The 26,933-nt window shown below is 59.1% G+C and overlaps 1 protein-coding gene across 2 annotated transcripts; it reads right to left on the bottom strand.

The window, feature by feature from the left end:
- Positions 1–101: 101 nt before the first annotated feature.
- STARD8 (StAR related lipid transfer domain containing 8) lies at positions 102–26,933 on the bottom strand. Of its 2 annotated transcripts, none has more exons than XM_082323393.1 (14): positions 26,662–26,933; positions 15,737–15,808; positions 13,032–13,113; positions 9,965–10,028; positions 7,660–9,035; positions 6,259–6,432; positions 5,665–5,824; positions 5,126–5,324; positions 4,758–4,968; positions 4,393–4,507; positions 3,833–4,048; positions 3,166–3,383; positions 2,786–2,962; positions 102–2,126 (listed from the first exon to the last, which is right to left on the bottom strand). In XM_082323393.1, exons 1-14 carry the CDS (start codon positions 26,732–26,734, stop codon positions 2,009–2,011), a joined length of 3,255 nt encoding a protein of 1,084 aa, XP_082179519.1. In that variant the 5' UTR covers positions 26,735–26,933; the 3' UTR covers positions 102–2,008. The 2 variants fall into 2 exon arrangements, with proteins under 2 accessions (XP_082179519.1, XP_082179520.1); XM_082323394.1 differs by lacking the exon at positions 26,662–26,933 and adding an exon at positions 17,551–17,715.

The following is a 26,933-nucleotide window of genomic DNA, read 5'->3' as shown; positions in this document are numbered from 1 at the left end:
TGCCAGGCACTGCCTCCGCCTCTGCAGCACATGGCTCAGCTCTGGGATGCTCCTGTGTTGGAGAATTGCTAAGCATGAAGGTTTCCTCATCAGCCAGCAGATACAGTTAGTATTTTATTAATACATGGATGGGAAGAGCGGCCCCGATCCAAGTCAAACAATCTGTTGCCATTGCATATGATAAAAAAACGAAAGTCCCTTAAATACAAAATACATGTCTTTTAAGTGAACATCACCTGGCGCTGAGCTCTACCGCCGGAGTTATATATTAATATTCCAACTGTACAAGTATTTATAGATAGGAAAAAAGAAACGTTTTAAAAAAAATATTAGGAGAAAAATCACTCCCCCAAATGTTAGTTATATTTTTATATATATATAAAATATATATATAAAAACACAGAATAGAGGCCAGGTTGCTTGTTTTTGTTCACCAAAAGAGAGACAGATAGGCTGTGTTATGGCAAAACTGACACTGGGAATTGCCCCATGCGTGGGTCATGTTGCCTTCCAGTTGGAACGATGTCTGGTAACTTAGGTCCCTGCCCGAACGGAGAAACCAGGTCGTGTCCCGGGTGCTGTTAGCTACGGCAGACAGGTTCTCTGCAGAGGGATGGGAAGGGGAATGGACGTCTCTGCAGGGAGTAGCATCAGGGAGGCAGCTCTGCACCCAGGAGGGGCATGGGCTCTGCCACCTGTAGCTGCCCAAAAAGCAGCGAATCCAGGACAACTCCACCTCCCCACTACCCCGCCTTACTGCAGAGTCCAGGACGGGACTGAGCCTGGCCCAAGCAGCTGGCACGCGCTTGGCCCAGCTTGGGCTACCATGCTTTGCTTGCTTAAAGGAAGCAGATGCTGTGCAATGAGTTGGGATGAGCACAACCCTGCCTTGGCCAAAGCTTTCAGCCCAGAGCTCTGCTGCGGTGCAGCTGGTGCTGGCGAGGCTGCTCTGCCCTCCTCCTCTCCCTGGGGCAGTGCGACGTGAACCCCAACAGCAGCAAGGAATTGGGAGCAGCAGCACTGGCCATGTCCCTCCCTCCCACAGTGCCTCCTCATAACCGGCCCAGTGGGGCATTGCCCCTTCCCAGCTTGTAGCCAACTACAAGGGCAGCTGCTCTGGGGCTCTAGATGTGTCCTGCTCCCTCCAAATGATGGGTAGGCTGGTTTCAAGGGACTGGCTTGCCTTGGAACATTGTCCATCCAGCCCCCACTGAAACCTAGTGCACATGAGAGGGCCTTGAGCCAAGTACGAGCAAGGCACAGGACTAGAGGGATTTTCTTCTTCTCCTATGAAATTCAGCACCAAAGGAAATGGCAATATGTTCCTTCTGCCACTCGACAAGGGCTGGCACTCGAGACGTACCTAGATATTAGATGTAGCCCCCCTTCTCCCAGAACAGCAGCCGCCTCCACTACCAAACAGGTTCTCACAGCGACTCCCTGGCTGTCCCCGCGGGGTGACACCGCACACACGATCCGCCCCTCGCTGCCCACCCCTCACTTCCTGACACAGCGCTACGACCTACGGACGCGGCACCGTCCTCCCCGCTCGCTTCTCCCCTGCCTCCGTGCCCTCCCGCTTCGCTCCGCACACCTTCACCCCTGCGGCCGCTCCCGGCTCGCATGGGGGGACCCAGCTCAACCTGGGCCAGCTGCTTCCCAGCCCTGCCCGCAGGCTGCCTTCCTGGGGTTCAGCCCACAGCCCCTCTCCTTCCCTCTGCTCACCAACCCCTCCTACGGAGACGACGGGCGGCACAGCTTCACCTCTGCGGACAACCTGCTGCGCAGCACGCTTGAGCAAGGGGCGGATGAAGCAGCAGCAGGGATGGTGGGACAGGGAATGCCCAGCCCAGGGTAAAAGGATGCTTATAAATATGTGCCTGCGAGCGTGCCAGACTCTGCCTCCTCCTCCACGGCCAGCTGCCTGCACCGTGCTCCCCTCCGAGAGCCCCAGCCCACATCCACCAGCAAGTCCACGCCAGACAGGACAGAGCATCTTCCTGGCACCTCAGATCTTCGTCTCAGGGCCGTTGGGACTCAGGGCTGGGAAAGAGTCTCGGATCCTCGCCAGCTCCATGGCACAGAGGTGGCCGAAGACCTTGTTGTACCACTCGGGAGACCGGCCCCTGGAGAAGGGAACAGGCAGGAGGAGGGTGAGCGGGCAGAAAAGACCCTGGCAGCATCAAGGAGCAGCACAGCACTTCTTGCTCTGGGACAGGCACTCAGCATAGCTCCAGCTGCGATGGGCTATGCGATGCTGAACGAGCCCTACATGACAGAAAAGGGAATGTGCCCCCCTGCTCCCCACCACAGACATGTGGCAAAATGGGGGAATATCTGTGACCAAACCGGGCTTGTGCCAGCCCAGAATGACAACCAGACTGCCCTTGTATCAGCCCATCCTTACACCACTACAACCCAGTACGGCTCGCCACAGAGGAAAGCACCAATGCCATGCTTCAGACCCACGGGGGACCACGTGTTTTCTGCAGAAGCTTTAAGGGACTTGCTGCCGCACTCAGAGCCACCGGAGGAACTGCAAGACCAAGCTGGTGGCTCCTTTCCCAGTAACCATCTGTCAGCTAAAACCTGGCCCCAGACCGGCACGCCCTTCCCTCCGGCCAGGCAGGCACCATGCTGCGTGAGCTGCAGCCCTGCCCGTGCCACCAGGCCAGGCAAGCAGCAGGACAAGCAGCTCCTGCGCCCCACCACTACCTGCTGCTCCACCAACCTCCCTGGCGGCTGATGCAGCCGCTGATGCAGCAGCACCAAGGGCCCCCGTTACCTGAGGTCAGCTCTGCAGATGTGGGTCACTCTGGAGCATCCCATGGCGCTGGGCTCGATGAGGTACTGGGACGTCAGCACCACGGCTTTGACGCCTCCCTCCACCGGCAGCTTGTCGTGCTCCACCGAGATGGAGATGAGCAGGCAGGCTCCCCGCGGCAGGTCCGTGCGCCAGCGCCTGCGGGACAGAGCAGCCCCGCTCAGCTCCCGTCCCTGCGTGCCCACCCGTGGGCAGCCCCTGCCCAGACCTCAGGGTCTGCACTGGGAGTGGGGAGGTGGGGAAGCCTGGACAGCCCAGGGAGGAGCACCCCGGGCTGGGGCCAGATGGAATCCACCAAACCAAGACCAAACCCTCCCTCTCAGGTCTTTCCCTGCCCTCACCGGAGCACCACAAAGTCCCTGCGCGGGTGGGGTGCCATGCTGTCCGTGACGTAGTGGTAGACCTCCATGTTCTTGTCCAGGGCCTCCACCACTTTGCTCTGCAGCAGGTCCTCATCCCAGAGGTGACGCTCCCGAAGCACCCGGTGCAGCACCGCAGCAGGAGGGGCCTCAACCTCCGTGGAGACCTTCCACAAGCGCAGAGGGTGCCCGTCCCCAACCTGACGGGCCGAGGGAAGGGTCAGGCAGGCTGTCCCATGGGACCCCCAAAGCGCTAACCCCGGAGTAGCTTCACTGATGGCTCCCACCACCATGGAGCAGCACCTGGCACCTGCTGGCTAGTGAGGGGATGGGATGGGATGGGATGGGATGGGATGGGATGGGATGGGATGGGATGGGCACAGGCAGCCAGCTCCTCTGCTAACAACAACGCAGCAGGTTCTCTGCCAGGACTGCTGGGTGCAGAGCACCCTCCACCCCAGAGCTGTCCAACTCTCAGCCCCTCCCCTGGCCAGGGAAGGGGTTGCTGATCCCTCCTCACCAAAGCGAACAAGCACCAAGGGGTTGTTAGCCGGTTGGCAGGTGCCCACAGGACCCGTGGCTCCCAGTGGTCACCCCGTACACATTTGCCTGTGAGACCCCAAGCTCCCCTCCACGCAGTGGCATTTACCTTTTTGCAGGAGAGCTCAGTGTTCACAGGCCCCGGGGTGCTCAGCCACCCCTTGAATTTCTCCGACGACTCTTTCAGCAGGTTTTGGATGCTCTGCTCCAAGTAGGAGTGTAAATCCTTGCTCTCCCCTTGACACACGAAGTCAGCCAGGGGATGGGGGTAAGCATCTGCTGTCCTATACGAGCCGCTCAGCTGCTGCAAGATGTCATGGGAGACCTACAAGCCAAGAGCACATAGATCTTCAGAAACCTATATTGACTTTGTGACCAGTCCTGGGCAGCCAGAAAACCGTAACTCCTCATCCAACCAAGGAGCGGGGAGGATGGACACAGCCTCCCTGGACATACATCCTGCAGCTTGTGACCTGCATCACCACGAGATGCAGCTGGGCTTCGCTCCTGGTGCTGACCAACTGGTGGCAGCTGCCCCACCGGAGGATGGGTGCCCTTATCTCACTTCACGCTGACTCCGCAGGACCAGCACCACACCGGCGAGGTCGCATCTGCCGCTGGCAGCACCTGGGAGGGCAACACTGGGCTGGACACACCACAGCCACCCACCTGGAAGAGCTTCTTGCAGTCAGTGATCATGTGGGAGAGCCCCTGCGTCGCAGCCATGTTCTCGTTGAGGTCCTTCTGGTCAGGCTTCCCCATGGTGCCTCGCTTATGTATCACCCTGCGGGGGAGCAGGTATTGCTGGGACCGGGTGGGCATCCCACCCACCTCTAGCTCCCCCCATCGCTCTGCTTTGTGTTGCAGAGCGGGGGACCCCCACATTGCAAAGCAGAGCAATGGGAGGCCGCGTGAGAGCACGTGCATTCCCCCCATGCCTTGCCCCGGTTCGGTGGCCTCCTCCCAGGATGGACAGGGAAGGGGCGATGGGGAGACGGGGCGTGCAGGAAGGCCAGAGCTAGTCCAACCCTTACCTCGGCGAGGTGCTTTCCTTCTTGGATGCGTTGAGGTGGAAGATGGAGGGGGCCAGGCACACGGCCAGGTTCCCAGCGGTCATCTGGTTCTCTTCCGCAGAGGCGATGTCGCTCAGGAAGTAGAGCAGGGTCTGCAGCACCTCCCGGTTCTCGTCCGGCATGAGGATAATGGCTGCCTGCACCGCCTGCAGCCGCTGCTCCTTCGACACGACTGCAGGCACGGGGCGAAGCTGGTGGTCAGCAAGTCTGTCCCATGGGCCACCACCCGTCTCCATCACCTCTGAGATGAATGGAGAGATGCCTCCTCCCTGGGAGACCCCAACTTTCATCCCCAGCCCAGGGGCGACTGGCCCCAGCCCAGCACTTACACTGGTAGATCTGCAGGAAGGTGTCCGTCAGCTTGCTGGTGAAGATGGGCTCTGGCAGGTCGCGGAAATACTGCTTCAGCAGGTCAGCCACGTCATATGCCGACTGCCCGTCGTAGTTGACGTTGTCGGGGCTGGTTTCGTTCATGTGCCGGAGCGCCTGAATCCGGGACTTCACCCCTGACTTTCGGAAAATGCCAACCTGCCGGGGAAGAGCGGGTTGGTGCTCAAGTGCAGAGCGGGCACGGACCTGGCAGGCGCCCAGGTGGACTCCCATGGGAAAGGCAAGGAAACCCCTTCCCCAAAGGCCTCGGCCCCCTGCAACCCAGAGGAGAAGCCTGAGTGAGGGATGGCCAAGGAGACACCGGTGGGTGTGGGGTGCCCACAGACAATTTCGCCCTCCCGCTTCACCATGACCAAGTGCCACAAGAGCTGAGCAAAAAGCACCCCTGCAGCCAGCTTTTTTCCCCAAATCACAGCACTGCTGCACAGCAGCAGGCTCAGAGCCGCCCCGCAGCCACGGCCGGCGGTCGCGGCATCACCTGGTCCAGGCACTGGCTGCGGATGTAGCGCATCGCCTGCTGGATGCTCTGGGGCAGGGGCTGCCCCATCCGCTGCACGTTGATGATGGGCGGCACACCGAAGACCATCTTGTCCCTGTAGTCGGGGACTTTACTTCGCTTCATGAACTTGGGCACAGTCCTGTGGGGTAGGACAGACAGACGTCACTGCAACGAACGGCTCCCTCAGCGCCACCTCGCAGAGGGGAGCAGGACCCCAGGTGACACACACATACACGCGCTTCTGCTGTGTTTTGAATATAAGCAAGGCAGCTTTCAAGCAGGAGCTGCAACACCTTCTATTAAGCCAAAATGCTTTAATACTTGGCTACAATAGGAAACCACTGTCCCACTCTCTTACGTTACTGCAGCATTTTTAATGCCCCACAAATGCCTGCAGCCCTCCTGGATGCAGATGATGCCAGAAGCCCAGGAGTCAGCCCCCGGCTCACGCTTGCAAGGATGCCCGCAGCCACGCAGAGCAAAGCCAGCTTTTGTGTCAGCTTTTCCCCCTCCCTCTCCACCACCCTCACACACCGAAGCTGCCCATCCCGGTCCCTCTCCCCACCAGCTCACCACGTCCAGGCTTGCTTGTGGGGCACGGAGTACTTCTCCATGATGGCTGTGAGACGGAGCAGGGAGCACTTCTGGAGCAGGTTGAGCTGGGCAGAGGACTGGCGGTTGATCTCCAGGGAGGCAGAGTTCAGGCTGGGCCGGTGCGAGTTTTGGAAACTGTGCCAGCGCAGCTTTCTGTGGGGAAAGGCCGGCGGTGGCGGAGCTGGAGACCCCGGTGAAGGGCCCTTCCCTCCCCGCAGCACCGCCTGCTTTGGGGGAAGGTGCAGGCATGGTGGCAGCCAGGCTGAGCCCAGGGACCCCAACGCCAGCCCCAGTGCCACGAGTGCGGCTTCCTCCCCCGGGTGCTCACAAACCCAGTGTGAGAGGGTGCCAGGGAGAGCATGAGAGATGCCTTCCCTTGCCTCAAAGGACTGCTCCCTCCCGCAGGTTCCCCTGAAACAACCAGCATCCTCTCCACTTGCACCCCAGGCTCACTGCACCAGCCCCAGCACCCAAGGGCTGTGCTGGGCTAAAGCCCCGCCGGGAGACCTGGGGAGAGCTCAGATGCTCAGGGTGACACATGCCTGCAGGACCACCGCACAGACCAATGCCATGGCAAAGGGGACATCTCCAACACCCGCTTTCTCAAGAAGAAAAGACACCCCAACGAGGCAGCGCTCTCTTGGGAGTCTGCTAAAACCCTTCCCAAGTCCATGCTGCTCCGGGAAGGCTCCTGCCCAGCTGGCCTGGTGCATCCCCAAGCCCAGAAGGGCAGAAGGGACATTCCCAGCTAATGCAAAAAGACACCCCTCTCTATCCCTCCATGCCCGCCTGGAGGCACATCACCCTCCAGCATCAGCCTAGAAAATTCACAGAATTCAGCAACAGCTGGAGTTTTCTTAGGGAAAGCCCAAGGGAGCACGAGCACACTGGAAGTGAGCGCCTCCTTCATTTAGACCTGTTACTAGTAAATGAAAAAACATTTAATCCCGGGTCTGTGCAGGCAGAGAGGTCGCAGCCTGTGCACAGCAGCAGCAGCAGCAGCAGGGCTGGCAGTGGTGGCTCGCAGCCGCCAGAGCGCACCAGCGACCCACGCTGCGCTGCCCTGCCCGCACCGCCCCGCACCTCGCCGCGGGTCCCCCAGCATCGCCCCGCTCCTGCCGCCCGAAAGGGCGACCGTCACGCCGGGGCTTGCGGGGCACCGGCCAGACCCCGCCGGCAGCGGCTCCGGTGCTGCTCCCCGAGCCACGGACTGTGCACCCCTGCTGCAGAAGCACCCCGGGGATGGGGAATGGGCTTGTGGTGGTCCCCTGGCCGGCAGCCCGCCGGCAGCTCCAGGGCCGAGCCCTTCCCGCACACCAGCAGCAGCCCAGGCATGACCAGGGGGAAGAGGACGCAGCCCCAGCCCCAGCCCACACTTACCTGCAGGGCCTGGTGAGCGATGCTCCCACCCCCGAGTCCCGGCGTTCCCGCATCTCGATCTCTTCAGCCTCGTTGAGAGAGTTGCCCGTGCTGTCAAAGTCGCTGGCAGAGGTACCAACATCAGACATGGACCGCTCTTCGAAGTGCAGATTGGAGGGTTCCCCTCCCGAGTCCGACTCCTCCTCTTCTTCCTCCTCCTCACCCCCCTCCTCCCCAGCCAGGTCGGGGGAGATGGCTTTATACCAGAGCTCCACCTTCTGCTGCAGCCCCCACATGTGCTGCAGTATGTCGTCGAGGTTCTCATAGGTCACCTCCTCGTCCTCCTTGCAGAAATCCTCGCTGCTGCCAAACTCTGGCACGTTGTCGTACACGCTGACCCGGCTGCCCAGGGAGCTGCAGGAGCCCCGCCGCCGCCGGCAGCTGAAGCCCCGCAGGGAGGACGAGCCCTCCACGCTGCTGCTGCTGCCGCCCCCGCCGCCTCCCACCAGCCCGACGGGCGCGTTCCCGGATTTCCAGTGGGTCAGGGAGCTGCCGCCCAAGGGACACAAGCTCTCGATGGAAAGGGATTTGGGGAAGGTGCCCGGCTTGTGGTCCCGGGGGATGTAGACCAAGCAATCCCCCCGGCGCGCCTGCCGGTGCTGGCAGTCTCCAGCAGCCCAGTCGCCGCTGGCTGTCACGGCCGTGTCGTAGTCCTCCAGGTAGACTCCGCTGTGTTTTGGGTCAGAGTTCGCCTTGCTCCCGCTTGAGCCTAGCAAGCGGTTAGTCCTGTACGATACCGAGAAGAAGTGTTTTTTGCCATGGAAAGAGGCAGATATTCCTCTTTTAGGGGAGCTGGCCTTGGTGGCTGCAAGGTCCCTGTTAGCCTTCAGGGAGCCCCATCCTGGTGTGGCCGTGATGCTGCCGTGTGGGGCCACCTTCTCGTCTGGGCCGGCTTTCTCTTTGTCCTTCCTTCGGAGGGATTCAATCCTCTTCAGGAAGCTGCGAGACCGTCGTTTCTTCAGCTTCTCCTTGGAGCCCTCACTGCGGCTCGAGGGCTGTTCTGGCAAGGACCGCTCGCTCAAGCTGCAGCTGGAGGCGGCAATGGCAGCGGCGGTGTGGATGGGGGACGGGGGGTCGGGCGGCGCGGCCCTGACGCCCAGTGTGCCGCCCGTGCTGCCCGTGCTGCCGCTGCTGTGCAGGGACACGGCCTCCGGGTTGGTGCTGAGGTCCGTGAGGACGCTCTCGCGGCTGGACGCCGGCTGCATGGCGGAGCTCAGGACCGCGGAGCCCTGGGAGAGGACATCGACGGACCCCACCCGCGACCACCTCTTGCTGTCCCTCTGAAAAGCCCACCGGTCACTGATGGCACACTGGTCTTCCTCCTCGGAGTCTTCATTCTGCAGGTGGTCAACAACAGGGGACGATCAATCAGTCAGAGTCACAGAGGGCTGGCATGTCCCCGTGCCCTGGTCTCCTGGGACAAGCACCCCAGGGGAGGCCACCTTCCTTCCCCAGTGCAGTATGGCCCTCGGGCATGGCAAAATGACGCCTGGTGGCTCCTGGAGCCCTCTGCTGCAGAAGGGGACCAGAGTGGGTTTAAGGGGCCGTGCTGCTGCTTCCAGGCTACCTCTGGCAGCTCACAGGCAGCTGGACACCCCTACGGAGCCTCCCTGCAAATCCCCGGCCACACACAGCAGTGCAGCACAGCGAGGGACGCAGGGCAGCATTCCTTCCCAGGCCAAAATAAGGGCAGTCGGAAGAAGCAAGGATACACCCAGGTAATAATTTCCATATGCTAAACACCAAGTTGGCGTGCATTTTAAACGTATTATTCATTAGGGTTTTGTTATTAATATGCCAGTATTAATTGTTGTTTGTGACACACAGGCTGGTGCCACCCGTCCCTCCGGGGTCAGGCTTCCTCCTGCGGACATGCTGCCGGGGCTCACAGAGCCCGGCTCAGCAGAGACCCCGAGGCTGCCGGCGCAGGCTGCAGGCACACAGCCCTGCGTGGACCAGCACGGCTGTCCCAGCACATGTCTAACAACTCCTGCCGTTTGGCTGCTGCTGCCAGAGCCTCGGCGAGGTGCAGGGGCACAGGGCACGCACAGGCACCCGCTAATTCAGCCAGGCACCTCCAGGGCCGTGTCCGTCCTGCGAGACAGTGAAGCAAATGAACAGCAGCGCTGGGTGCTGCGCTGTGCCCAGGGGCAGTCCTGGAGCACACCAGTGTTATTACTGAACACAGGATTGCTGCCCCACCAGTGCGTACACATTCCCCCGCACCCCTCAGCCCCTCACCTGCCCTTGAACACCCAGGACTTACCTGTTTACGCTGAAAGTGGACTTCCAGCTTCATGGAGGCACATGTGTTCAGGGTCATCAGCCTCCTGCAAGAAACCAAGAGAGGCTTTACCCCGGTCCTGGCCCCTGCTGGGGCCGCAGTGCTTGCTTTTTCTTTTTTTATTCTGTTTCTGTCTTAGAGCCCTTGCTGTTCGCTGTCACCTGTCACCCAGCAGCTGCGGCTCTGGGGATCAGAGGGACATGTGGAGCCCGGGGCAGCTCCAAGCCTGCTCCTACTGCAGCGCGGTGCCCCAAGCTGCGCCCCTGCCCGCAGAGCTCCGCAGGCGCCCCGCGCCCCCGCCACCCGCCCGGCACCCGGTCACGTGCGCCTTGGCCATCGCAGCCGAGGGGAGAAACCGCTCGAGTGCACGAGTGGCACAAGCCCTTGGTTGTGCGCCAGCGGGGATTTTGCAAGCGTAGCCATCGGAGCGGCACTCCGCGCAGGCACCGGGACGCCCTGGCAGTGCCTAAAAGCCTGCAGCCACCCCAGCGCCCGGCGTCTGCTCTCCCACAACCGCAGCGTCAAAGGATGCCCGTCTCCCACTACTCACGGCACTGCCGGGGCCACTTTGGTGCTGGCCACCTCTCAGGCAGTGCTTGCCAGGCGTCCCGGCTCTCTCCGCATGCTGAGGGTTTGCCTCGGCCACGAGCTGGCCCCGCCGATGGCTGCGGGGAGCAGCCGTGACCCCCACCCTGCTGCCGTGGAGGAGCAGCCCGGCCCCAGGGCTGCCGGGGGCGTTTCTGCTATTCCGAGGGCGAACCCCAGCGGGCTCGGGGAGACCCGTTCCCTCCAGCAAGGCTGCCGGGCGCCCTTGGGCAGGGCTGGCCCCCAGCCGGGCCCTTCACCTTTCTCCAGCCTACAGCTTCAAGTCCTGGGGTTTTTTTCCTTTACACAAGTGAATGCATCTCCAATTAATTCACTTTAATTACGACCTTCATGAATGCTACTACAAGCACTTCTGGTCCAGCATACAAATACCAGTCTGCACAGCCAAAAACAAACCTCAGGGACATTTTACCAGAAATTTGACTAACGCCCTTCTTGCATCCCACTGAAGCCCCCCGACCAAGAGCACGTTCCTGCAGTGCATCCCACGGCAGGATTAAATACATGAAGTCTGGCAGAGGGAGCACACGTGTGCTGGGGGGAAGAGGACGCATCCAGGGGATTAATTTTCTTTGAAGAGCTGAATTTTCCAGTGTCCTTCTAGAACTTTTTATGAGCCAAATACTGCAAGGGGCCACCTCAGGGAGCCCCGAGACAGCTCGGGGGGCCGGGGACATTCCTGCCCCACGTGGCCCACCCAGCCGCACTGGTCCCGCAAGTGGGCAGGGCTGACCTGCTCCAGGTTATGAGAGCAAAACAATCTCAGAAGCTCCTGCGGCCAGCCAGGCGATGACAAAAGGACCCAAAAGCTCAGACAGGGTGGGATGGCCAGAGACCTCTCGTCACCTCCCGCCTCGCTGCCACCACCGGGAGGGAAAACCAAGAGCCTGCCAGGCACCCAGGAAGCGGCGCAGGGGATCCCCTCCTGCCCAGCACAGCAGCCTCTCTGTTGGGAAAACAAATAATTAACAGCCCACTTTCCCACCCTTTCTCTGTTCCGTTCGTCAGCGGTGTGCGTGGGAGGGACAACGAGAGGCCGCGCTCATTTTTCGGCGTGGAGTCAGTGCGGGGGCACGGGCACGATGATGTGGCCCAAAAGTCAAAGCAGGACTGAGTCACCCGCAGCGCCCGGCGACACACAGCCCGTCTGGACGGACAGACCGTCTGGATGGACAGACACTGGGATGGGGGCAGCGGGGTCCCTCCTTCTGGTCCCCCCTTAGCACTTGCTCACGCTGGCAGCACTGGGAGAGTTCCCCCCCGAAACACACGCTGCCTCCCCGCAGCAACACACCCAGCGGCATCTCCCGGAGCTATTTTGAGCCCTGCTGCTGCAAGGAGTAGTGTGTCCTGGTGGAAAATGTACGGCGGGGCCGCGTTGCCAGGCGCCGGGATGACTAACGTCACACACAGCCAGCGAGCGCTTGTGAACGCAGAAATCCTCGGCCAGAGCAGCCGACAGAGCGGTTGCTCCAGGGAAGAGGAGGGACCCACCAGCACAGACTGCACCGCGCAAAGCAAATCACAGCGCGAACCGACAGCTCCCAAACCACCGCTGTGAGCACCTGCAACTCCTAACGACCCGCGCAAAGCGCTAACTAGCAGTGCGCAGCTTCCATGGAGCACCTCGCACTACACGGATGCTCAGCAAATCCCTCACTGCGTGTTTTCTCTCTTTCGCAGGCAGCACGCGCCTGACGACCGAGCGAAACTGTCCATGGACACGATTTCATCCACAGGCATTTTGACCTGAATCCGCCTTATGCCAATGGCAGAGCAGGACCCCTTCACTCTGATGCAGAGACGTGGTTTCCAAACTCCATTTCGTTCTCAGAGACATTATGAAGCATCCTTGCAAAATAAAGCAACATAAAACACACCCGGGGAGATGTGGCTCCCACCCCTGGGGACCACAGCCCACGAGGAGCCACCCAGGGCAGCCGGCGGTGGAAGGGGAGAGCGTGGGCAGCGGGGACAGCAAAACTGGGTCTCTCTTTGCACGTCTGCTGTTTTACAGTTCAGCTCTGACCAATCCATTTCTAATCAAGCTCTACAGGCCAGAGTTACCCAAGCTTGAAATTAAAACACAGCCTGAAAGTCAGACGAAGAGGGGAATTATTCCTGGGAAATGTTTCTGTTCTCTGGGAGCTCTGTATCTTCAAACCAAAAATGCTGTCGTTTCCCTGGCACCACCCAACAGCCAGCAATGCTTTCCGACTCAAAAGACTTAACGTATCCAAACTCCTTGTGGCAGAGGGAGCGACAGCAGCCGAGTGGGCTCTGAGCCGCAGCCGGGGTGCAAGGCAGGCACCCCACAGCACCCACCGCCCCATCAGCCCGGGGACCGCGGGCAGCCCGGGCAGCTGCCCTGGGCCCTCGCCTGGGCAAGTCCTTGCACTGGCTCCGCTGCCTCCAGCAGTGAAGGGGTGCAAGAGAGCGTTACCTGCATAAGGATTTGAGGGAGTCCTGGTCCAGGAAGCTGTGGTCCTTCTTCACAGCACCGATGTCGAGAGGGAACGACGAGTCTGGGGAGAAAAGCGAGAGGAAAATCAGCGGCCATTTCCGAGCCGGCCATTTCCGAGCCAGCCATTCCATCAGGCACAAGGGCCAGCAGCAAGCGTGGGAGGAGGGAGATGCTGCGAGGAGCAAGAGGAGGAGAGATGCCAAGGATGGAGAGCTGAGAGAGAGCAGCAGAGGGAAAAGGCGTGGGAGGCTTCTGGGCCATGAGTACGAGTCGGAAGAAGCCAGGAAGGCTGGGGCATCACATTGCCACCGGGGAGCTGCCACCCGTGACAGCCACGGCTGCGGGAGGGGAACCGACAGAGAGGGAGGGTCCCACCGAGCGGCCGGGAGGCAGCTCGCTGCAGGCAGGACTCGACCCCGGCTCCCAGCAGCGGCTCCTCCCAAGGGACCACTTTTTACCCACAGCTCCAGGAGGCAGCCGCCAAAGAGCAAGAGCAAGACACTGGCGTGGAGGGGTTGGGGGTGCCCTGGTGCCATGGCGGTGAACCCAAGCCAAGCGCAGAGGTGGGAGCGATGAGCCAGGCAGAGGAGAGGGGGGCAAATAAGCCCCACCAGGCTGGGAGCAGGAGGGCCTGCGGCAGCCCAGGTGCCGGGAGGGGACCAGTGTCATGCAGCAGATACCCCTCGCATCACCCCCTCCTCAGACCGCTTTCTCCCCGCAGGATAAACAACCCAGTCCCTGTGCTGGGGACCTTGGCATGCCCAGGACAGTTAAAGCCCACAGGAAAGGCTCCTGCTGGGCTGGGGTGCTAGCCCGGCTTGAGCACTGGGCGAGATGAGCCAATTCAGAAATAAACACCAGCCCTTTGCAGTGCTTTCACACGCCCACGCAGGTACCCTACACAGCTCTGCTCCCAGCTGAGCACATCTGGAGCCTGGGCTGCCCCTCCTAAGGGGTGATGGCTGCACACACTGCAGGGGGGACAGGGACCTCCTCGGCTTCTCCCCTCGGCACCTCATGGTGGTTTTTGGAGAGTAGCCCCCTCCCTAGCACTGCCCAGGAGACATCTTGGTGCCCATAAAGCAATGCATTACACACGCACTGATTGCTCATCAATGACTCCCTTCTCCCACTGATCCCTCAGGGGATCTGCCCTGGGGAGAGCTAGGAGCTGCCAAGTGGTCTCCCAGGGGCAAGAAAGCTGTACCAGTATGGTGGTACAGAAGCTCTCGCATCTCATTCAATCCCACCGCATGCCTCAAAGGCCATGGGTCAGCTCTCCACAGGCAGATATGCTCGCTGCCCTCAGGGTGGTGGCTGGAGGACCACCCAGAGGCGGTACCTGCCCAGGGTCTTTGGGCACTGCTCTTTCCACGTAAGTTAGGCGAGGGTGGCGAGGTGCCCAAGGGCCTCCATCCAGTTCCCTGCTCATCTCTGTGCACTCAGAGACAGCTCTGCTGGGACCAGCTACATAGGACCTGGACCATTAACCACAAGTGTCTAAGCCTGGCTGTTAATGAAGCCATCGAGTGCAATTACCCAGGGGACGCTGAGCCCTGCCAGCTGGGGAGAAAAACAGAATGAAACACTCGGAGGATGTGGAAAGTTTTGCTCAGAGAGGCTGGAAAAAGGGTCAGTTTATTCATAGACTCCATCACCCAGCACCGGCTCCTTGCCGCCCCGGGCTGTAGGCACTATTTGGGGCCGACACCTGGGGCTGGGTCTCACCTGCAGGAATCCAGCCAGGCCTCGCACGTGGCCGTGCTAGGAGCCTGCCCCCTAAAATAGAAACCAGAGGCAAGCAGGCAGCCTGTAAAGCCATCACCCAGGGGGCAAGAGCATGGCTCCTGCGCACGTGTTGCGGGGGGCGGTGGAAGTGCCCAGCTGAACAATAGCCATCGCTGCAGCCCACCGGAGACCAGGCTTCCCGCTATTGTCCCGGCCAGCCGGGGCCGGCTGCAGCCACCGCTCCTCGCCACCGGCCCCCCCAGCAGGGACCAGCGGTCCCACCATGGGTTTGAAGTAAACACAGCTGAGCCGGAGGCGAGACCCACCACCAGTCACCCTGCAAACCAAACTGCCCGTGGGTGCGTGGCAGAGGAGGTGGGAGCGGGTCCATCGGGGGGGTCTGCCCATCCCCTGTGCCCTGGGAGCCGTGCAGCACGGGGACACGGTCTGCTGCAGGCACAGGTCGCTGCGTACTCACAAAGTGCAGACCTTGCTGCCAAATAGCATATCGGGGCAGGGCAGGAGCCTGCAGGACGTGTCAGCGGGGAGGGAGGGAGGAAACGCTCACACTCCGCATTACCTACATTGGCCGCCTCTGCGCTCCCACCCACTGCAAATGCTCTCTGAACTACGGAGGAGCTGATGGCCCTCCAAAGCCTGCCTGCCTTTGGCCTGAGCAGCCGCCGCGGGGACTCCTCGCAGCCCTGCCTGAAGGGGAAAAGTTCAGGAATGCAGAAAAGTTAACGGCATGGCTGACTCTCTAGGCTACAGCCAAGTCCGAAGGCTTGAAGTTTTAACACATGATCATATAATTGCTAAACAATCCTCTCCGTCCTCTCATCTCCCCAGCGCTTTGTGAGCTCTCCTTGCAGCACCATTGGTATTTGGTTGAGATACAGGACATGAGACCAGGTACAGGGCAGGGACTGGGATCAGCCGGAGGAGGCAGCTCTCACCTTCGTAAAGCTGGGCATACTGAGGGAATCCCGCCGCTCGCAGCCAGTCGCAAGCTTTCTTGGCTTCAATTTCTGAAAGAAAGCAAAGAACCAGCCTGAGCATCGCTCCCAGCAGCAGCGATGCTCCCCACAGCGGCAGCCTGTTCCCCCCCTGCTCCCGCTGCGGGAGGGCTCCAGCAGCACCCGAGCCCGTGTTTCATGGGCACAAAGCAGAGGAAATGATCGACTGCAAAAACGGGAACTGGGGAGCCCAGGGGCATGCTGGTGGGCAGCGATGCCTGCGTGTGGAGGGGGGTCTCTGCCCAAGGGAGCAGAAATTGCTTGGCTTTAGCCTCTCCGCTAGCACAAGGCAAAGAGGAGGAGGTTACACAGGAGCGACAGGGCCACAAGACACAATTTTAACCTCCCAATGACACATTTCATTTCCGAACCCACCAAACCAAATACAAAACTTTGCCAGGCAAGAGAGGAAGACCTTTATTTTTAATAATTAGTTCAGAGCTTATGAAAGCTTAGGGCCGGTCACTTCATGTGTCTTGTGCAAACATCCTCCAGAAATGCCTGCCAAAGAAACTTCTCCTTCTCCCCCCTCCTTCCCACCACCCTGGACCACCCCACCTCTTCTTTCAAGCTGGCGATCATTCTGGCAGGCACCAAAACCCTGATGGTTTTCTACACCCCCCGCCTAGCCGGTTCCCACCCCTCACACAAGGTTCAGCTATCGCCTGGATGAGCCCATCCAATGGCCAGTGCTATTTCCTGGGAAATTCACAGATTTACAGAACTTGAGGGAAAACAGCCCAAAGCTCAGACAGGCAAAGCAAGCTGCTGCCTGGTGTCGGCAGTCCATCAGTCTGCTGAGATTTATATTTCTGACAGTAACAAACATTTGACCTCAAGTGTAGAAAACACGGCAGCAGGATCAGGGTCTCGCCCGTCCCTCTCGGAGGCACCACCCAGCACAGACCGGACTGAGGCCGGACCCACCCAGAGCGGACTGCAGTGAAACACCCCAATTTCATCACCATCCACCAACAGCCTCAGCCGAGAGCTCTGGCTGCATTTATAATTAAAAAGCTACAGCATGGGGGGGAAGTCCAAACCAAACAGTTCAGTTAAGGATGGGACTAAGCCAAAACCCTGGACCCAAACACTTCAAAAGTTTTGGGAAGAAGGTTTGGAATAAGCATCAGCATCTGGGTCCAAACTGTGCAGCTGTCCTCAGCCGTGCCGCGAACCCAGCCAAAATCCATGTCTGACCCCTCCTGCCCTCGACAGGGCTCAAACCCAGTAACCCCAGCGGAGACCCCAACCCTGGAGCCCGATCGGGCCAGCCCAGTCCCTGCGGAGCACCGCATCCTTCCCGCGCACCCCGGCACCTCCGTGGGGGAAGGCGCCCTGCGGCTCGACCGTCCAGCCGGGAGGGCACCAGGACTCGTGGTCCGTGAGTGGTCTTTGGTCATGACAGCTCTGAAGAGCAGATCCCTCCTGCATCCACAGGGTAGGGAGGGTCCATGGATGGCCATTTCCCAGAGCCCCCCAGCCAATGGACCTGCCAGACCCCCCTCCTGCTCTGCTCTCCTCCTCCTTCGCTCACATCAGAGTCGCTGGCCATGGGGCCATCACGGCCAGAAGCTGCAGCTCAGGTGCCCCCAGCCACGAACAGGAACACCAACCTCCCAACCCACTACTGCCCCATGGCGTCCTGACCCTCTGCTGCCCAAAGCCCCCAGGGAGGAGTGGGTCCGGCGTCCCCCCCAGAGAGGACAGCAGAGCAAAGGGCAGCCAGAAGCAGAGCCGCGTGCCGAGCTTACCCCTGATGGCAGAGGGGCTGAACTGGTAGAAGAGCATGGCCGGGGTGCTGATCAGCACTGCTCAGCTGTCCAGGTGGCCAGGGGACGGGCAAGAGCCGTGTGACACCCAGCGTGGCCGCGGCCGCCCCGCGGGGCTGGGGATCAGCTGGGGCCCAGGGCCACAGACCGCAGCAGGATGCTCCCGCGCAGGACTGAGCTCGGCCGCCCATCGTCCCGGTGGAAACAAGAGTCAGAGCACGACATTTCCTTCCCCTCCACCGCCTCCTCCCAGCGCAGGGGCTGGCGGGGGGGCGAGGGGGAGCGTGCCTCTCCTCGCCCCGTTTTGGAGCCGGGTCCCAGGCTTTGCCCGCTGCCGTGAGTCCGGCATCCCCCCCCGGAGCCCCACGCAGCGGGAGCGAGCCCACCAAGGGCAGGGGGGCTCTGCCCATCCCAGGCGGGAGCCCTCCCCACATCAAAGCGCTGGCACAGAAAAGGTTTCCAAGTGTCCCTGTCCTGGACGGAGCCAGCGGCCAGCTTCCTTCTCCTGCCCGCCCTTCCCACAGACGTGCTTTCCCAGGGAAGTGCAGGAAAGGACGGGCAGGCAAACACTCCTGCCCAACACACAGGCGGGTGGTGAACCGCCCGCGGCCACAGCACCAGGGCCACGGCCAGACGCTGTGCACGGTGTCACCCATTGCAAGCCGTGTCCCCAGCCTTCCCCGGGAGCTTCACTGCCAGGGCAAGGTGACGGGGGGCCCAAACCCTGCACCAGACAGCCGGCAGCACAACCGCCTGTCTGCGGCCTCTGCTGGAAATCCAGCCTGAGCCCCTGGGGGACGCTGCCTGGAGACCCTCCGCAGCCTCAAGCCGGGCAGAACCATGCTGGGAAGTCACAAGCAGCAGCAATGGAGACGCGTTTCCAGTAGGGCTACATCTCCAGCTGTGCCGATTCTCTGATGTCTAATAAAGGCTCATCACACACTACACCCACCCCTCAGCAGGGCCGGGAAGAGGGTCTCGTTGCCTCCTCTGGCCAACAAATGATTTTCACGAGTAACCTAATATCTTTGCAATCTGTAGTTTAAATGTGGCGGAAATGATCCCATTCCAATTGTATTGCGGGAGGAGCAGGCACGCCGACACCGGCAGACAGGCACATAAACACACACAGACCCCGCGCTTCCCTAAGAAACAAGAGGATAAATCCCACAAAGCCACCTTCCAGCACACCCCGAACGCAAGCTCAGAGGAGCCCAAACACACCCCCCATGCACGGGGCACCCGCTGCCGCAGAGCTGCTCTGCAACGGCGCGAGTCGCGCGCGCCAGCCACTCTTGTGGGTCCTAACCGAGGAAGGAGGAGCAGATGAAGATGGGACACAAAGGTGACAGCGCTTCCACCCGGGCTTTCACAGAAGTCTGCGGCAGGGGAAGAGGGGCTGGTGGGTTCCTGGTATTTTCAGCTGGGTTTCCTAGGAAGACGTGCACAAGCCTTCTCTGTCCACGTATCTGCATTACCCCAGCTGTCAGTACCACCACCAACCTGCCGGCCACCTTCACCCACATCTAGCAGAGGAGCGAAGACACACACATACAAAGCTGCTAACCAGTTTCCTAAATGCAGCTGGACAGGCAGATGGGAGGCTTCATTACAGCTCCCACTTCAGAGAAAGCTCTCTGTGTGAGATGAGCCCTCAGCAAATGCCTGGATGTCCCCACAGCAGGGAACCAGCTCCAATGCACTTGCTGGAAAAAGCTCCTGATGGTGCACAACCCTTACGAGCCACCAGAGAATCCCCTCCAGGCAAAGCCTCTGCACTTCTCTCCCAGATGGATGGCGTTTCCCACGGAAAAGGCACGCACAGCCACTCTCCCCATCTCTTGTACCCAACAAGGGGCAACAAGAGTCTCTCATTTTGCTACTGGAAGTGGAAGAAAAGGATGAAAACCAATGCGAAAGTGGAAAAAAAGGACAAAATTCCCCCACTCCTCTTCCTGCACAGTCACTGCACTGCGGCGTTTCCCTGGAAATAACCCGCCAGCGGGGGAGCAGCGAGACCCACGCCAGGTCTGTGGCGGCTCTGACGGGAACGGCTCCTGGCCGTGGGATGTTTGGAGCCCGACATCTCTCCCTCAAGTGCTTTTGGGGCTGCAGCTACCCCACCCCTGACCTGGCACAGGCGTGGATGGGGAAGAGCCCGGGAGATGCAATAAAAGCTCTAACACAAGCGAGCTGGAACACCGGAGGCCAATGTAATTACAGACAGGAAAGCCACTTCCCAGAAACCCAGCTCTGCACTTTCGCTTTAAAAATCAAAAATCAAAAATAAAAAAACGAGAAGTCACACCCCAGGATCCCAGCTTCTCACAGCAAGTTTCCAAATTCCCCATAAAAAGTCCCACACAGCCAATTAGTGTGTGAAAAGAAAACCACATCATAAAATTGCCCATAGGTTACCTAATGGAAAGCCGTGAAGCCAGCTGCCCGGCAGATGCAGGCGGGAGCTCCGAGCCTCCGGCTGTCACACTCCAGCGCTAGCCGGGGGAACGCTCTTTTTTCTTTTCTATTTAGTGTGTTTTCTTTCCATCCCGTCTTAAAATAAACTGTTGCCTACAACAGTGACTATGCAGAAGTGGAGCTCAGCTTTCCTTCCCAGTCTGTAAACAGAAGTATTTGCCTACTTTTTACTGAAATGACAGAAAATCCTGACACCTCTCCCAAACCAGGGGTATGTGCCTTCACTGCTTGAAAAAGTGAGCTGAAACAACAGTCTCCCATGGGAAACGTGTATCCTACCGCTGCTGAACGTACTGGGGCCGGGGCACAGCCAGTGTACGTGAAGTTGAAGAGGAATTAACGCTGGCTGCGACGCCCAGTGCTGCGCCTGCAGAAATCAGTGTCGCCTCTCTGAACTGAGCCCACTCAAACACATCCAGGGGCCAATCCCGGACCCCTCCGTGCCGACCGAAGGCACCTCTCCCCTCCCAGAGGAGGCCCCCGCGCCATCTCCCACGCTCTGCCGGGGCTGCGTTCGCGGCGCTGGACTCGCAGCCGGGGCTCACTGCCCACGCCGACCCGGGCTTTCAGAGCAGGAGAGGCACGCCGAGTTTTACGCAGCCACGGGCATCCCCCGTCCACACACAGTTTGGCACTCAGCCCCGATAAATACCAGTTATCTGTTTCCAGCCCGGCCAGCTCCCAGCACCATCCAGCACACCGCAGAGATTTCAAAGCCGCCAGCACGGACAGGGCACGCAGACAGGAATGACAAACGCAGTTGGATGCTCTCCCAGATGCAGTGGGTTTCCGTAATTAACCTTCATGCAGTAAATAGGTCTCACAAGTTTTGGGAACTGCTCCTTGCTACGTCACCAACAAGGAATTGTTCAAATGCCTCCACCACCTCCAGCCCCGAAATGCCCTGTCTGCTCCCGGGGGCATCGCTCCCCCGGGGACGGCACCGCGCATGGGGGCGACGGCACGGCGGTGGCACCGCCAGCCCCGGCTGGTACCAGAGCCCACCGCCACCCTGTTCATGTCCCAGAGAGCCGCTGCGTGGTGCAGATGAACACAAGGGAAATCTGGGGGTAAAAACTATGCTAGAGGTAGCATAGAAATTGCTGGCCAGTGTCTGCGTGGGTGTCGGTACTCAAGCACCGGCCGGTACAACCTGGGCAAGAAGCCCTCTGGCCACCCATGGGGCAGGGAGACCAAAGCCGTTGGGCTTCTGGATTACCTCGTGCACCACCCTCAAACGTCAGCCCAAGCTCCTCCGCTCCCAGCTGCCCTCCGGCCACCGGCTGGGTGCCCTCCCTTCCTTCTCCATCACCCCTGGGCAGTACCCGGCTTCAGCAGACACTCGCGGCTGTCCTGCCCAGCACCCTGTGCCCCAGACGGCAGCAAGGCTGGAAACCCCAGCTGGGCAGCAACACCTCTGTTAGGACAGCGGAGAGGAAGGAAGGGCCCTGGGAGGCCGGACGAATTGCTGCTCTATTGTCAAAGCAAAGTTTCCAGGTAACAAAAGAGGCTCCGCTCGGCGGGTGCCCCCCAGCCCGGGGCAGAGGCGGCTGCATGCGGGGCGTGCACGGAGCCTGCCCCAGGCAGCGCTGCAGCAGCCACCCCAGGGAGCGCTCCCCCGCCTTATCTCTGCCCCGCTCGCATCTCGGCTCAGCGCCAGGCTTGCATGCAACCAGTTATCAACTGGATGCGAAAGCTTTGTTTCCTCTCCTGCAAACGAGCCTAATAGCAGTCTCAAGTCTGTTTTCTTCCGTTCTAAAGAAAGTCAAAATGTGGCCCCTTCAACCCAAAGTGAGTGTGCTTTGCACTGCAGAAACGCGACCGTAAGACCACGGCCATGAGGAAGTCCAGGGCAACACCAGAGCTTGGCTCTGCACCGCACCCAGCCAAAAAGCAGCTTCTTCCCTTGCAGGCTGGCACCTGAGATGGCAGCTGCATCCGATCCGCACAGGGAACACCACCACTTCCACAAACATCACTTTGAGCAACTTAAATTCACGTTTGCAGCCTTTGCTGTCTTTAATAAAGATGGCAAGATAGCACTGAAGTAGCCACATCAGCCCCCAACAAATGAGGCTCCATCGTGCCCTTGCAAAATGCAAACATGGTTGTTACCTTCTTTACTTTAAGAAGGGGAGAAAACTTCTCTCCTTTCAGTATTCACTCCTCTGGGACAACAAAGCCTAACATTCACCTCCAGAGAAGCCAGTATTCATCTTCTGCAGCAGCAAAGTGTCTCTTCCTCCCTTGGGGTGTTATTTTAGACGCAACGGTTGAGCAACCAACCTCCGTGCTCAGGAGGCATGGGGTGCACCAGCTGCTGGAGGGAAGAAACCAGCCGGGCTGCTGGACACGCCGTCCGCTGGACGTGGCTGCAGAACGTGGCGAGGTGGCAGAGACAGACTGAGCCGGGGTCTCCCCGGGACCGCTGTGACAGCTTTCCTTTGCAAGGCAGCGCTGCCCCTGCCCCTCGCTAAGCAAGCCGGAGGAAGGAGGATGTGGCCAGTCCCCTGGAGCGGGTGGCTGCTCCTCTCCGTGGCTGTAGGTCACACGCAGCACGGCAGACTGGACAAAGGCAGACCTGTGTGTAAGCCAGGTGAGGCGCTCCCTACATGGGCATCCCACAGGACATTATAGATGCCTGCTCCCCACAGGCATCTCCGCTCCTCAGAGTCCTGTAGCACCTTTGGCCACCTCAGGACACCTCCTCCTGGCCCTCCGCTTCACACCGCCCCGGGAGCATGAGCGCTGCAGTAGCTCAGGGGTTAAACGTCCTGCATTTGAGTGCTGCAGCTGCAGAGCAGATGTCTGGTGGGAACAAGGGGATGGAAAGGGCACTGATAGGAACAGAAACAAAGGGCCAGGAAGGTGAAGACCCTGATCCATCCTCCTTGCCTCCCCCACCTGCAGTTTTGCAGCTGCTCTGACCCCAGAGGAACAACAGACAGGGCAGGAGCCCGTCCCCTCCTGCGCCCCGGGGAGCGCAGCAACAAGGTCCCCTTGCACGGGAGGAGGGAGCCCAGCAGGAACCTCAGTTTCCATGTCTGAAAACAGCAAAGCAAGCTCAGGGGAGAGATGGCCTCCGGCTCCAGCCCACCCCGTGAACCACCCCCAGAAGGTCCGTCAGCGCCGGCACAGCCAACAGCTTGCCTCTGCCCGGATCTAAACTTGGGGTGAACGGTTACAGTCTTCTCTTTGGCACCAGTTATGCTATTCCCTTCCTGGGTTTCAGGCTGGCATTCACTCTGCTGAGCTGCCTGTATCTCTACAAATGCACGTCTGTGTACATGGGACAGGGAGCAGCTTTCAGTGCAGATAAGAGTTAGAAAGAAGTTGCTTGCATGGCTGAAGCACCCAGGAGGAACAAGTGATGCTGGTAAGAGAGACCACACTGCAGCAGCAGGATCTGCCTGCAGGTCACTACCCTTTACTGAGCAAAGAACGCCGAGACACCCCAGTACAACCCCAAACAGCTGAAAGAAAAAGACTGCATCCACCTGGGATGAAAAGGTAGAGCTTTGCAGGTCCACCTGCGTTCCCCCTTCCACACACTCGTGCTCCAGCAGCCCTGCGCCTGCAGCCAGTGAGCAACCGCTCACAGGGACAAGGGCAGCCTGCCCTGTCCAAACACAATTACTGTGTTTACAAAGAGCCTGGCGCTGCTTGCACAGCCTCCCCAAAGACTGAAGGTTTTATCAGATATTGTGGTTTCTTCTCAAAAGGTACCTAAGCCCATAACCATTTTCTGCAGCAGCCTGTGCAATATGCCAAGAAGAGAGCAGAGTTGTGCCTCCTCCTATTTAAGGTTCCTAATTATCCAACCATTAATTTATTGAATATATGGTGTCATACATACATGCATTTCTACTGTTGAAGTGGCTGTGATGGCTGGGTGCTCTCATTTCCACTACTGGAAACCCAGAAGAGAATCAAGATGAAAACAGCAACTCAGATGCTGAAGAAAATTAATCCATCTTGCCCATCCTGTACCCCACCCTTTCTAAAATTTCACTGTTGTTTTCCTGTTGATCATCCCACGGGTCTCACACGCACTTTGTTTGGACTAAGGGACGCCGTCCCTCCGAGGGCAGCCAGCGGTGCCGGAGCTCCCCACCTGACCGCTTTGGCAGCGCCGGGGCACGGCATGCGTCGGACACTGCAGGTACCGGCCAAGACCACACCTCCCCGACGAGGAGGGATAGCATCATGCATTTCTTTACATTGACAACAACAAGAGTTCATTTTTCTGCTGCTTGGAAGAGCACTGGACCCAGCACCAACAAAACGATGCACCCATAGCCTACTCCCGCCTCCAGCATGCTCTGAGGTTAAAGTCCAGAGAGCTGCATCCCGCTGCTGCCTTCGCCACAGCACTTGTACCGCACGCAGTGGAGACCCAACACAAGCCATCACCGAAGGCCAAGGAAGGTCAAGGCAAAGGAAAACGACAATAGTTCTGCTAAAAAGCCAGAATCAGCAGCAGCTCTCGCCTTTGCAGAGCACTCTCAACTCCATAACGCAGCATCTGCAACTGACGCGCATTTGCATCTCCAGTCAATGAACCTGCCGCGGTTTCTCTCCTGCACTACCTGCTTAGGAGCTATCCTCAGCTCCTTCTGCTTTTAAATCCAGGCATTGAAGAATAATTACTTGCTTAATACACAAGGGAATTTCCCCTGTTTTTAGGCATTTATTTAGAAGAAACACCAGTGTGTGTTACCAGAGGAACTCCACGGAGCAGCATTCCCTCGTGGTCTTTCTGCAGCCTTTTCCATGTTGTACAGAATTATAAACCCATCCAGTTCCCAGCTGAGGAATGCAAAGGCTCCTGCGGCCTTTGGTGGGAGTTCTGCGAGCCCCTGGGGACAGTGAGCCCAGAGCCAGGGCTGTCACACCCGGTTCGGTGGCTGCCCGAGCCGATGGCCAGGCACTGCCGCAGCCATGGTACAGAAATGCACCCTTGCAGGAAGAAATGGGCACTAATTTCTCAGCAGAGGCACGAAGGGTTGCTTTAGGGCTCTTTTCTTCCCTTTTTAAAGGCTGCAATACAAAAATAAGCCAGAATCAAGTGTTTCTCAAGCTCTGCGCAATCATGTGCCTCCTTCTTCTGCCTCACCAATCCCCCGTTACAGACTCTGAAGCATGACTCCAGCAGCCCACTGGCGTTCGCTTTGGTCAGACTCTTATCAACTGGTCCCTGCATCTGCTGCTGCAGCTGGTCTGCAGGGAGCTGTGGCAGCAAAAGCGCTCAGCACTTCTGCACAGACGCCTGCACATGCCAATCATTAAACTTGTGAAAATCCCATCCCACATCAGAAAGATCTCTGCAAAACTCAGGGTTTTAACACCACGAAGTCCTGTACGTGCAGATGACCACAATACCACCCCTCAGCCTGCAAACGGCACGCTGGGGTTCGTTTACAGAATGGCCCTCCTGCTCCGCTTGGCAGCCTCCCCCCCGACGGGGACATCTCCCCGCAGTCCTTCCGGAGAAAACACACACCAAGGCGTAAAACCAAAAAAACAAACCCCAAGTTTCAAAAAGCAGCCAAGTAACATTTCTTATGTGAACGCAGGTCTGCGTACACTGGGGCAGGACCTTCACCCTGCCCGCGGGATCTCTCCCACCTGGAGCGTTAAGGGCTGGGTGAGCAGCCCCAGCCCCTTTGCAGCGCCCAGCAGCACGGCTCGGGCACTGCCCGCAGCGCGGCTGCCAGCGGCCCCGGGGGGACATCTCCCTCCCCACCCCGCAGCTCGCCCTTTGCAGCCCTGAAGCCCTCCTCTCCCCGTGCCCTCCTTTCCTCTCGCTTAAAACTGCTTTTAAGTAAATCAGCGTCACCAGGCAATGCCACATGGCTGGCACCGGCACTGCCGCGCTCCCGGGGCTCCCGGCCAACGCCGGCTGCGGCCGCGGCCACTCTTGCTGCCTGGCAGGAGGTGGGGGCCAGGCTCACGGAGAGGCATTTTGGCTTGGGCTCAGGAAACACCCGAAGGTTAGGAGGAGCTGGCATGCCGCGCAGCCACCGCGCTTTCACCAGCTTGGCTGACTCTGTGAGAAGTAAGCCCAAATATTAAAAAGGCTGCAGATCTATTACGCCTACTGCATCTTAAGCGGGGGGCAGAGGGGTTGAGAGAAAAGCCACACACGTTGCGACTGAAACCAGCCTGCACTTCGTCGCATCCATTTCCCCTCTCCTTCCTATCACGCACAGCCGCACCCTCAATACTACTGCCTGCCTTCATCAGGGGTTCAGGGCTCACAACGCACCTCGCCGCAGCCCCCCTCCACGGGGGCACGCTCCCGACAGGGCAGAAGCTACAGATCGTTTCAAGGAAAAAAGAAGCTAAAGGAAAATCTGGTCTGTTTTTCAAGAAAAGGAAAAAAAAAAAAAAAAAAGCTTAACAACAAAACAAATTACACCTCCTAACCCCTCCCTCACCCTGCTGCATAAAAGCCAAAGCAAACTGACTCTCTGCAAAAGAAAACACTGTTTTCAAGAAATCTCTGACAAGAAAAAAGGTCATTTTACAGCCTTTCCCATCTCCCCCCAAAAGCATGTTTGCTGGCTGAAACCTCCTAATACAAATACAAAGCTGGGACACGAGCAGACTCACCATGGCAGAAGCTGTTAATCCTGGCTTTGTTCATTGGAAACCGTGGATTAAATGCAGAAAAAAATATCAGCATGACCACTGGCCTCCTTGATCCCCCACCTCGACCACCCCAGCACCATCCACTGGAGGCGAGAGGACTCCCGGCCAAAGACCTTCCCGCAGGCAGTCAGCTGGAGACCTCCGATTTTTCTATGAAGGCCAACTGTACCGAGCTAATAAAATCTGCCCTCATTTACCCAGCCATCTAATTTCTCGTTAGAAGCACAGAGGAC

The sequence above is a fragment of the Platalea leucorodia genome (assembly GCF_965183815.1).
Source record: "Platalea leucorodia genome assembly, chromosome: 10".
Lineage (NCBI taxonomy): Eukaryota > Metazoa > Chordata > Aves > Pelecaniformes > Threskiornithidae > Platalea > Platalea leucorodia.
This window is presented reverse-complemented; position numbering and strand designations above follow the sequence as displayed.